The sequence below is a fragment of the Melanerpes formicivorus genome, unplaced genomic scaffold (assembly GCF_026170545.1).
Source record: "Melanerpes formicivorus ecotype bairdi unplaced genomic scaffold, bMelFor1.0.p_v2 SCAF_110, whole genome shotgun sequence".
Taxonomy (NCBI): Eukaryota; Metazoa; Chordata; class Aves; order Piciformes; family Picidae; genus Melanerpes; species Melanerpes formicivorus.
This window is the reverse complement of record NW_027142462.1, coordinates 808294-821723: the sequence shown is the minus strand read 5'-3', so window position 1 is coordinate 821723 and position 13430 is coordinate 808294. Positions and strand designations below refer to the sequence as shown.

At 38.3% G+C, this 13430-nt stretch overlaps 1 protein-coding gene across 1 annotated transcript in view; it reads right to left on the bottom strand.

Annotated features, from left to right (window-relative positions):
* Positions 1-13430, bottom strand: part of GPC6 (glypican 6) — an 842052-nt gene that overhangs the window by 565736 nt on the left and 262886 nt on the right. The window contains exon 2 of the mRNA XM_068166885.1: positions 11868-12026. Within this exon, the coding sequence (XP_068022986.1) occupies positions 11868-12026 (159 nt within the window). The remainder of the gene's footprint in view (positions 1-11867; positions 12027-13430) is intronic.

The following is a 13430-nucleotide window of genomic DNA, read 5'->3' as shown; positions in this document are numbered from 1 at the left end:
AAAAAAACCAGTCACTATTTATTTAGTCTGAGAAAACAGTAAATTACCTAGTTTATATTCCTTCACATGCATCCATTTCTTGTTATGCTTTGAAAGCTTGTTGTATTTTTCCCCTCTAGAGATTTTACATGCGCCAAAAACTACTTCACATCAAGCAGAGATGACATTGTCTTCCAGCTGTAACTCCATGGTGCTACCAAAGTTTGATTCAACATTTACACAAGTATATATATATGGATGCCTTCCTTAAGCTGCACACCCTGTGAAAATGCCTCAATGTCAGAATAAAGAAAAAGTAGATACCAGCAAAATTTATTCCCTAAGTATAGTTGTAGTATATGCATAGTCAAATTGCTCTTATTGAAGTAAAAAATAAATTGCATGCACTTTCTCAACTACCTGCAGTTGCAACTTTTAGGACATGATCTTATTGAGACTTCATTGACTGAAAATGTCTATTTTCTCTTCAATCCTGCTTCACATATGCCTAATGTTTTAACTACTAGTGTAGCTGTTCAAGAGCAGCCTTTTAGCTAAAAGTGCTGATGCACTTCCTGATTCAGAAACTGTGAATAGCTACTAGATGCTCCCAGGAGATCTCAAAAAAATTATCCAGTCACAGTAAATCATTTCACTTAAGAAAACAAATTAATCACTTGTTATATATTAAAGATGCATTTCAGGCCTTAAATTTTATTGTTATTGTTTATTTTTATAAAAATTCTTGGTATAGAATCAAAGCACACCTCAAGTAGCAATGGTATCTGCTGTTCTACTGACGTGAAAACTATCTTCCTCGAAAGTTGCATCCAGTTACACATCCAACATTGTCCCTGTAAGCTATACACTGCTGTTTATAATCATAATAGACAGCTCATGACATGGCATTTTTGCTTCTACCTCTCTCTTTCCCCATTCTCCAGCTACTCTTCTGGTCTATGTATTGCCCTTATAATATCTTTTGATATAATGACAGGTAACTCACTCACACATTGCTGAAACCATCAGCTAATGATTCAGTGATATATTATCCTGAATGCGTAGAGCATGCAGGTTACAACTAGAAGAAATTAGTATATTTCTTATAAAGATTGTAAATTAATCTGTCCATACCCCAGAGTAAACTGAGCATGTGATGCACACAGAATAAGCCCACCAAGCAAAATCACTTCAGTTTATATTGGAAAAGATGAAAAAGATGTAAATATCCCAAGAAATAAACAAGTGGGAACTATATTAAGTAATAATCAGAAAAAGAATCCATAAAAACACTATGGAGAATCAGTTAAATGTAGTGTTCCAATATATTTAGGACAATTGGAACATTTCAATAATATCTCTATTTTATTGAGCCATATTTTTTTTTTAAATCCTATGTGTTTAAAGTGATATCTGAATGTTCATGCATAGAACCAACAAGCAAGAAATGCAGCATGGATAATGTAGAAGGGTTTATATCTTGATATTCTTTCACTTGGTATGTAGCTGTTTGGCCAGCAGTAACTGCTAACAGCAGCATGGCAAGCATGATATTATGCTAACCAGCTTGCCCACACACCATTTGTCAGCCTTTACCAGCCTCGGAGTGGGCCTGCCCACAAAGAGGCTGACTGTTACTCCTTTCTACCCGCACCTACACAGGCAAGCAGCTAGATTGCACTATGGGAGTGTAGGCAGCAGGCATTTATTTTTACCTCTCAGCTATCAGTATAGAATAAGAGTTAATGTATAGCATTCAGGGAAGACTTCAGAAGCAATACCCCTATGACACATCTTGCCTGTCCTGCTCCTGAAGATTTGGTAGCTCTGATTTGCACATATAATTTGCATAGTTACCATTAAATATAGCACATGTGGACCTTAATATGACTGTTTTTAAAACTTTTTCTGAAAGGCATGTAGTTCCCTCCCTAGAGGATCTATCTTACTACTAAAAGTGTCATTCCTATAATATTCCCAACCAGAAAAAGATCCATTTCCATATATATATTTGGTAAACCACAGAGCAGAGGTAAAAGGAGAAACAGAAACTTTAAATTAAAGTGAACTCTTAAAAGTCTTTTAGATAAGCAGAGGTATGAGGACAGATAGTCATTAAATCGTGTTTCAAATATTCCAAGATCCTTTTCATGATGTACTGTTTTAAGTCTGCTTTTAATTTCCCCATTGTATGGACAGAGAGGAAAAAGAATCAGGAAAAGAAGGGCAGGAAAAAGACAATGCCTGTGTATTACAGTCAAGAGATTAATCTAAAAAGTAGTAATTCTGCATTTGATGAGGGTTGAGAACAATAAAGTGAGAAATGATAAGGCTACAGTTCATATTATCCAGAGTGCTAACACTATGTGTGAATGTCCTTGCTTTGTAGCTTTCTACTGATATACAGTCCCTATTTTTGCATCTTACTAGGCCTGAAGATGGAAGGGGATAAAATCAGGTTCATGAGAGAAGGGCTGAAGGACAGCCCTCAACCTCCTGTCCCACTTGAGATGGATAATGGTGGTATAAGCGACAATGAAAACACAGGGCTCACTAATAGGTTAGTAACCACAGAAGTGACTGGGAATGGACAGACAGCAGGAGTGAAAAAAAATGGCTTAACCCCCCCTCTGAAATGCTTATATAACCAATGCACAGAGTATGGGGAATTATCAGGAAGAGTTGGACATCTGCATTAGGTTGCGTGACTATGATATAATTGCTACCACTGAAACATGGTGGGACAGCTCCCATGGCTGGAATGTTGTCATGGATGACTATGTACTATTTAGAAAAGACAGACCAACAAGGTGAGGTGTTGCTTTCTATGTGCGAGAGCAACTGAAATGTACTGAGTTCTAACTAGGGGAGGTAGGTAGAACAGGTTGAAAGCTTGTGGGTATGAATTAAGGGACATGAAAAGGGGGATTAAACTGTTGAGGGTGTCTACTATAGACCACCAAACCAAGAAGATGTTGATGAGACCTTCTACAGTCAGCTGTAGGCAGCCTCTAGAACATATTCCTTGGTATTCATGGGTGACTCCAATTGCCCAGGTATTTGTGGGAAAGCCCACATAGAGAGGCATATTCAGTCAAAAAGACTCTTGCAGTATATCAACAGTAACTACCTGATGCAGGTAGTGGAGGAATCAACAAGGAGAGGTGCCTTGCTGGACCTAGTATCAACTAATACAGAAGGACTGTTTGGGGACATTAAGGTTGGGAACAGCTTTGGTGACAGTGATCATGACATGGTGGAAGTTAGTATATAAAAGGTAGAAGAAGGGCAATAAGTAGGATTACAGCCCTGGATTTCCACAGGGCTAACTTTGTACTCTTCAAAGATCTACTTGCAGAAATCCCATGGGCTAAGACTCTGGAGGGTAAAGGAGCCCAAGAAAGTTGGTCAATTTTTAAATGCCACTTCCTCTAAGCCCAAGATAGCTGTGTTCCCTTGAGTAAAAAATCAAGTAGACATGGTAGGAGACCTGCATGGAGGAGCAAGGAGCTTCTGAAGGAAAGCTCATGGAAGAAAGAAACCTACAGTTCATGGAAGTAGGGGCTTGTCACTTGGGAGAACTATAGAGAAGTTGTCAGGGCATATAGGAAGGCAACAAGGAAGGCCAAAGCCCTCGTAGAATTAAAACTGGCAAAGAAAGTAAAAGAGAACAAGAAGGGCTTCTTCAAATTGCTGTCCAGAACTACTTGAAGAGTGGTTGTAGCCAGGAGGGGGTTGATCTCTTCTCCCAGGCAACCAGCACCAGAACATGAGGACACAGTCTCAAGATGCACCAGGGGAAGTTTAGGCTTGAGGTGAGGAGAAAGTTCTTCACAGAGAGAGCTGTTAGCCATTGGAATGGGCTGCCCAGGGAGGTGGTGGAGTCACCATCTCTGGAGGTGTTCAAGAAGGGATTGATTGTGGCACTTGGTGCCATGGTTTAGTAGTCATGAGGTCTTGGGTGACATTGGTTTCTAGAGGAGTAAATATAAGCAAGAACCTTTCTGCATTTCGATCCTTGGTAGCAATTACAAGCATCGAGCATTACTACTTCTAGAGGCAGATACTGCCATTAATTTCAGAAAGTGCAGTAACTTAGAAGAGATTTAGTTAAAAAGTAAAATCACTGAAAATTAAAACCAGTGAATAGAATTAGTTCTGTTCTAGCTCAAGCCAGCATAATCAGTAATATTACCTATGGTTTAGTATTTTGAAAGTTTGGACACAAAGTTCAGAAAGCAATTTCCATCATAAAATATTGAAAGCATATACTGTTCGGGGCTTCAGCAAAGATTAAATGCCATTTGAAGTGAACCAGTGTTTTTTTTCAACCATTATAAGACAATTGATTGCCATAGCCTTTCTTGCTCCAATATTTTTAATGTCTGTTCACCTATAAAATACTACAGAAAAAACAAACAACCAAAGGATGATTTTTGTAAAAGAAGCAAATAGAGCACAGAGAGACCCTCAAATGGGTTTTAGATGTTTCAGTCTTTTATTCTGTTCCTTGGGGTGGAATTTGTCTGAACAATGTGTAAGTCAGTCCATATTACTTAAGCAGTGTAAGGCTTCTGTGTCTGAACTAAATGCCCTCTTAATCAATACAGAGAAATAAGTACTTCAGGGAGACATTTTTCCTGGCCTGTGTGAAGTGTAAAATTCAGACCAGTATGACTTGCACCTATCATTCCCTATTGACTACTGCGAGAACCTACAGTAGTAACCTACACTGTGAACATCTAATATCCATCATGGTAGAATCAACTTTCTGTGTACCAAGAAAGACACTGGATCCCTGTCTTCTCAAAGCCTGTTCGAATTTGGCTGTACCTGGACAACATGCTTTCTAGTGAGTCATTTGAGGGTGGGACATGCCCACTTGGTACACCACAGGGTAGCAGCTTGCCCTTTGCTTTGCAGCTTCATAAACCTGATGTATCTGGTTAGAAGATTACATGCTCCACTGACCAGCTGCATTTAGCAAATGAAGCTGTGGAAGAGCAGAGAGAACAAGCCATCCAAATGCACCAAGGATGTTTCCAGTTGCAGGGAGTATGTGTAAGACACCAGTTCCCAGAATGCTGCCTTTCAGTATGGGATTTTGTGGGAGACAAAATCTTGTCTCTCTTGATGTGACTCAACATAGATAAAATCACCTTTGCTGCTGGCCCAGACAATAGCTGATGTGTATTGGGCAGACACCACTGGATAATGACTCTCTGGAATGTGCATAGACAAGATTATCTCTATCCATCAACTACCCCAGAAAGGGAAGATGGTGAAAAGGAGGATGATTTCACCACCTGGATACATACCTAAAACAATGTATAAAAGATCTGAGCAACTACTGGTTCATAAGAAGGAAAAGACTGGGGCAATGCCACTCTGAAGGAAAATGAAGACAATACCAGGAGAGAAAAGGACAGACAGAGATTTCCAGTAGGCTATTATCAACTCTGCTAGAATTCGAACAAGAATGTAGTATTTTATTTTCACATCAGTATTTCTCATTGAATATAAAGTAAGGGATGTTTTATCAGTAATTTCTATGAAGTTTAAAAACTTGCACCAGAGGTCCACCTAAGGCATGCAAGCAGTTACATACTACAAGGCAAATGATATTACCTTATCATTAAGGCTTCTAAGTGATCTAAAGTCTATATTTTGGCAAGTGTATAAGTTATGTAGTGTGTTAAAACAGTAGATGAATTATACAGAAACTGTGGTCCTTCTAGCACTGTTACAGCCAAACAGTTTTGGAGTTTTAAAAATCTACCTGTTCTGCAATAGGTTTTGCGTTTGATAGGAAACACATTGCTAATTGACACTGAAATCTTGTTAACACAACAAAACCAAAACAAAGCATCATCTCTTTGCCCAGAACCCAAATCCAAAATAGCTGTTAAATCAGTTTTCATATGATGAAACCTATGTTTTGTTGCCAATATGGCAATGCTGCAATAATCAGAAGAGTTGCATGAAGTACACAGATTAAGCTATATCTACTTTCCTACACTCCGTAGAATCCCCTTGCCTCCCAAACAACCCTGTGGAAAAGGCAGACCTTTCTGAATCCCTGCTTCCAAAACCCAAAGAAACAAAACAAAGATCTTCTTATGTAAACCATGGCCCTTCACATTCAAAGTAAGCAAAGCATGAAAGTCCACCTGCCAAACCATGACATGATGCAGTGTACAAGTGCTGTTGCAATACTGCTCTTCTGCACAAGTCCACAGAGCTCCAGGCATGAGCTGGTGTTCAAACTGAGCTGGCAGGCAGAGCAGCAAGTGCAGGAGGAAAGGGGAACAGAGACCAAAAGACTTGCATTGTCCATGCAACTGAACCTAAGTGTATTCTGACCTCCAGCATCTCCCCTATTTCACTTTCCACCTTTTTTTTTTCTTTTTTTTTTTTTTTTTCCTCTAAATGTAATGAAATAATTTTCCATGACTACAAGATTTCATCCCACTTGAGAGTTTTTTTTTTGCTGGAAAGCAGGTTCACAAAACACATTTTTGTCCATCTAATATCAAAGAAAGGTTCTAACCCAAAATTTTTCTCCACGTTCTTTCATAAATTGTGCAAGAAAAGGGAAAGGAACACAGAGTATCTGGGATTCCAGGCTATTCTTGCAAATACTGTTTTGGGGTGTTATCATTGAGATATTCTTTCCTTCCTTGTAATTTGCACTGCTACTGCTGGCAATGACTGTAGGAAATATAATCATCACTAATGGGTATGGATCACTGTTCTACTAGACTGTAAAAAAACAGGAGTATGGTGAATGATGGCCCTGTAAGACAGATCAATGCAGCTGCAGATTGGTTCTTATGCTATTCAGGTTTGTTCCCTTAAATGGCATCATACCTCACACATTTTGCTGAAAGCTATCCATATCCATTCATGTTTGTGACAGCTATTTTTACACACTCTTTCATTTTTAGCACCATTACAAAGACTGCTAACGTACTTTTTAATTTTTTTTTTAATGAGAATAAAGAAATAGTGCCTCTTCTACTATATTCAGATTTATTTACTTCAAATGAAAATTATTTGCTATAATTTTCCTATAGCTATTCAAAGCATCCGTGAGAAAATGTCACTTATGGGTTACTCGTCTCCTCATTAATATTCATTACAAAATCTTCCGGTAGGGCTGGTTTCAGCTGCTGATGGAGCAATACTTAAAAGAAATTGGCTTGTCTGTGAAGCAGCTGCTCAGCAATGCCACTATGGAAGGAAATCAGTAATAAGATGATACTATTACAGCTACACTGTAAGAATAATGTATTTTAAGCTGCTTTGAGGTATATAGTGAGGGTCCAAGGACTGAAGCATGACTACTTGTCTATTGCTAGGAACAGGAAACAGCTGTTCTTTACATGTCTGATTATTTGGATTAGTCCTACCCAAAGCCTTGAAGTAAAAGAAAAATCTGTATCTAATGCAACTCTTCATTTCCTGTGTGTTTCCTGTCTGCTGTAAGGAAGTTTTGTTCATTTGCCTAGGTTTTGGAAGGGTTTGTAATTCCCATTTCTGAAACAGGCATTGCATTTGCTAGGAATGTTGAGCACCCACTGTTTCAAAGGATTTTTTCTAATTTCACTACTTGCTTTATTTCATATTTAGTTCCTCCTGCTTATAGTACAGATTTGGAAAGTACTGTACTTCAGGTAAAAAGCAAATATAAAACTGACATAGAAATTATGTAACAGCGTTTCCTACAACTTGAGTGAGGTGGATCTTTCTCTCAGCTTAGCCACATTTGGACTGTTGGGTCCAGGTCTGGGCTCCCAAGAGAGATCTCCCCTTTTGCAAGTTCAGGAAAGGGCCATAAGATAATAAAAGGACTGGATCATCTCCCATATAAGCAGAGGTCAAGAGTGCTGGAACAGTCCAGCCCTCAGAAGAGAATGCTCAGAGGATCTCATCAGCATGTATAAATATCTGCTGTGGTGGACTAAAGAAGATCAAGCCAGGCTTTTCACAGCAGAGCCTAGTGACAGGGCAACAAGAAATAGGTAAAAATGTAAAGAACAGTGAATTGTATGTAAAAACAAGAAAACACTTTTTTACTGTGAGGGTGGCCAAACACTGCCATAAGTTGCCCAAATAGCCTGTGCAGTCTCCATCCATGGAGATGTTGAAAATGAGAATGCACATGGTCCTGGTTAACCCATTTGTGAGAGACTAGAAGTTGGCTCTCCTGGTGTGACTCAACAGAAGATAAACTCACTTGCTGCTTGCACAGACAATAGACAGAGCCACTGGAAGGATGGTGCAAAGGATCCTGTCTACCAATCCTGGATGCAAATCAGCTTGTTATTGCATCGTGATAACACTGGACTACAACAATGGACCCAAGGACCCAGCCATCACGCCTTTAGGGCAAGACAATCTCCACCCATCAAGTACCCTGAGGATGACTCACCGCCTGTTTCCTGAGAGTGTGGGCAGGTAGATGTGGTGGGAGGAGGCGGAGGCCCCCCACCACCACCACCACCACTGCCCAAACTACACAAAAAAAACTTCCTGGGAAACGGTACCTGGCTACTTATGATTTCCTGGAAAGATTTCATGGGGGACAATAGCTGGATACTTATTTCCCAGAACGATGTCCTGGGTACTTACCTAAGGATGATTTCCCAGGACGATGTCCTGGGGACCAACACCTGGACACTTGCCTGAGGACTAAAAAACTGTATAAAAAGACCTGAGTGACACTGTCAAAGCAGAAGAGAGAAGAAGGCACCACACGCTGGAACATCACGGGGCAACACAATGCATCTTGGACTCTCTCCACCCCTGACCGTTGGTAATATAATCTCTTTCCGACTTTCTCCTTTTATCTCTCTCTCTCTCTCTCACTCTAATTCCTTCCCTCTTCTCCCTCTCTCTCTCCCTCTCCATTTTCTCCCTCTCCCCTTCTTATTTCCACTTTGTTTATGTAATAAATAGTCTAGCTGTTGATATTTTGGCCTCATTTGTGCCTCTAATTTCACATCATGGGAATGTTCTAAAAGAACTTGAGTCTCTTTCCCTCTCCGGACCGAGACACCACGTTAGCTGACCATACTTTGAGCAAGGAGGGGGTTGCCTAGACCATCTCTAGAGGTGCCTTCACATCTCAGCCACACTCTCATTCTGTGTAAAAATGTGTGTCTTAACAAAGGCTAAAGAAACAATGTTTAAATGGTAGCAGAGTGAGTTTCCTTGTAGATCATGAACTGGAAGCAAGCAAAACCCTGAAAAGGAAAACAAAACCGCAAATTTCCTCTCGAAAAGGAAATCTTAAAAACATTCTACAAATGTTTAAGTGTATGATTGTAAGACACAAAGTAAATAAGAAAGGCAAGGCATACGAAGGTCAGATAGCAATTCAAAGAAGTTCACATATCCCTAGAAAGTCTTACATTGTAAAGATTAGCATTACCCTAAGACATACCTGGTACAGCAGAAAAAAAATTTACAAAAATCTAGAAAATCTTCCATGTCCCTTTTCAAGGGTTTGCAAAATGAAATAAATGTCTGCATGTGAACAAAGAAGTTGGCAGCAGTAGTAATTTCACTTGACACCTTGCAGGAGCAGTGTCAGTATGCTTTCTATCTCAACATTACTTAAATGTTCATATATTCTGCTATTGTTTAGATATGCTGCTATTTATATATTTATAACACAGGTCGTGTACACAACTTCCATAAAATTGTCACAGTTGGTTCTATTTGTTTTGTTGTCTTGTGTACTAACATTAAATAGCAGAATCGCGTATCAGAATTCTCTTGTGCAAAGTACCAAATTAAAACAAAACACACAAAAAAGATGATTCTTGAAGAGTTGATACATTCACGTTACCTAATACTACAATATTTGCTTTATACCAATCCCCATCATTCTGTTTTAAACTGCAGCAAATCTGTCTTTTCAGCATAAAACCAGCCTATTAGGTGCATGTATTTGTTTTTTTTTTTTTTAATTTGGCCTTTTAGAAAGACAGTGTTTTTTCTGTGGAAGTGAACAATCTCGTAATCATTTTAGAATAGTATTAAAATACTGAAAGTGTACATAAAGTTCAAATACTCTTTGATGAGACTTCATATTGCAAATTCCCTCTAAAACATCAATGACCAGCCAGATGAATCCACTTATTCTTTAAATCCAGCTTCCTGAAGAGAAGATCCTTAACAATCCCAGAAGGTAATATTTATGACAGGTCAGTAACTCTCAGCCTTATTCATTATCATCAGTATTAAGATACAGATTTTCAGGTTACTGAAAAAGCCATAATATGACTACGTTCATTGCCCAGTGTTTTTAGACAACTGCACTGCTCACTGAATCCCAGCAATCTTCCTGTTTTCCTTCTAAAAAAAGAAAAACCCTGCATGTACCATAGATGGTTTGAAATGTCTGCTCTGCTTGCATACACATCTTGTAATACTGCACACACAACCTCTGGATGATTTGGTTTATTTGTTTTGTTTTGTTCAGGTTCTCAAAGCCAAGTAAAATTTTGAAAACTGACTACACAAAAATGTTCCAACTTCACATTAAAAAGTGAAGTCATCACAACACAGAACACTGCACCATCATCCACACCACAGTCCTTCTAATAACTAAGGACAATTTCTGAATTATATTAGCATTTGATCTGCAGCTGGGGACCATTCTCCAGATCATCTTCATATTATATATTTCCCACTCCTTCCTTTTATAATTCATTTTCCATTCTGTGCCATATTTAAAGAATCAATACTGGGGGGGGGGGGAAATTTCTTTACTTCAATAGAGAGAATGATACAGAACTACTCTAGGGATTTAGAGACACCTTCATGTGTTTTTGAACGCACCTTCAGTGTTTCGAAGTAAACTTCCCACCACACAGATAACCTTTCCACTATTCTCCTACATGCATGCACACAGAGCCCGTAACCTAGGGTTAGCCAACATTACTGCGCTTGCTTACAAGTCTTCTACCTAACACATACAGATGCAGCTCTGCAATCTTTTTTGAAATGCAAATTTATGACTTTTAGTGCCAGACCTTTTCCAACTTATACATACACAGAAATACTCAGGGGGATACTTTCAACACAAATACAGGTTTTATATTTAGATAAAGACATGACTGAGTACTCTGAAGCTTTTACTCTTTCCTAATCTGCAGTTTATGAGAAGAACTCAATTCAGTGTGACTTGTAAACACAGACACAACCATAAAAACTATTCAATGTTCCTTATTAAAGACAAGCATTTAGCAAATTGTGACACTGAAACCTTGCCCTTACAAAGAGAACTGATAAAAAACAAATAAAAAATCCCAAACGGTTCTTGTGAATTCTTTCTATGTATAAAATGTGCATTTGATAATAAATGGATTGCACAACAATCCCTCTCAAATGCAACTGAGACCTTAGCATTCAGAAGCCAGAAACCCTCTAAGAGACTCTGTACATGATAAGAAAATCATCCAGGAAAAGACTACAGCACTAAGGCTATAAAAAGTAAACTACAAAAAACTGCCTTGCAACAACAAAAAATCATGGGAGATCCATAGTTCATCTTGCAACAGTTAACTGCAAACCTAAAGTTTGCATTTGAGACTAGGAGACAGAACTTATAAACCTCTCTATGCATATCTAATATATTTTTTTTAACATTAGCCAAGCCTGCAGGCACTTAACAGTCCAATTCTTAATGTCATTGCAATTAAAGGCAATACTCAGAAGGCTGATAAGCATACCAGCTGTAAATTAACCCTTATCTTAGCCAAACTGACAACTGCAAATGTGGTACCTAATTGTGAAGAAAAGAACACTGGAATTTATTATGAAAAGCTGATTTTAAATCCAATAACCTTGAAATAAGTAAATTACATCCAGCCTACCGTCAAACTTCTTGTGCCGGGATACAAAAGTGGTGCGTACAAAGTGACTTGTCTCTTCCACTAAGTTTTCAAACTCCAGTTTGCTCTGTTGGCTTAACTTGTCCTCCATTTCTGAGGTGCAACATGTATATTCCTGAGGGCAGATTCTCAAATGTTCCCCTGGAATCAGAAGTAAAAATTAATTAGAAGTATTTGAATACAGATAAAAATGTCGCAGTATCAAATACTCATGATGTCTATTCAGTCAAGGAACATGAGCTACCCAAAGAGCTCTTTAAGGTTTGACTACATTATTACGCATGCTTTGAGTCTGTACAACTTTGCCATGCTTGAACATTCCTCACACAGGAAAGGAGACTCACTTTGCAGAGTTGTTTTGATAGTTCAAAAGGTAGAATTGTCTAACACTGAAAGTGATTCCTCACACTGAAGAATCCTTCCTTATAAACAGACATATGCTTAAACAGTCAAAGACAATTGCTTGCTTTCTGTTTGTATTCAAAATGCCTGGAGAAATACCTAATGAAATGACCTCCTACAAGACATCAGAGCTGCCTTGCTGTCAAAACCAGAAATTATGTATTTCTCTTTATAGGTCCCACTTGCCCAAATGCATCAAAATATTTTCCCTTTCTACTCTTCCTTCCCTTCTGCTTGAGTAAGTGTATTTTAATGACTGTATTTGTGTGCTACGTGTTTTCTTGGGCAGTAGTTCTTGTCAGACAGAATAAGAATAGCTCTGCTGAATAGGAGAAAGCAATGAAGAGTTTAATTAGTGCTTATGTTATATGGAAATGCAATGTAAAAGGTAATGAAAGCCTCTTATTTAATTCAATAGATTTATCTCTTGAAGCACTGTGCCAGTTCTTCTGACAGTATTGCTTTCTTCAGTACAATTTGCAAGTGGAAACCAATTCTTTAGCTCATGAAATTAAAATGGTCTGTTATTACGTGAAATGTGAATTTCCAATTGACACTGTACTATGGGTGTCAGAAACATTTAGCTCAGTTTGTACAAAGGCAGGAAATTCTACCATTCCCTCTTGAGAAATAAAAAGAATAATCTGCCTCTATGATTAAAGCTACTTGTAAGGCAATGAAAACATTTAGCTTTCTGTACACCAAATCCTGATTAAAAATCCCTCTGCAAATCTCTTAAAGGTGCAAATAAAATGATATACAAAGCCCAAGGGTTAAATAAATACTGAGGACCTGATTCTCATTTATATTGATGCCTCTTTTTTCCACTGCTGAGCCATAAAAAAGATTTAAATGTAATTTATACCTACTTTAAGGCTACTTTTCACCATTCTTATTACGTAGTGAGGAGAATCAGGCCCTAAAGTTTATGCTTCCCAGAGGTATAATACATTTAGCTGCTGCATCATTTTGAAGACAGCATCAAAAAGAGGTTGCACATGCTTAGAAAAAAACATTGTCTTGAATACGCATTCCATGTTTTGTTTCAGCTTTTGAATGAAGTCTTTTAATTTGAAATTCCTCAAATCTGACCCATCAACCTCACTTTTTTTTTTTTTTTCCCTGCAAGATTTCTTAATATAT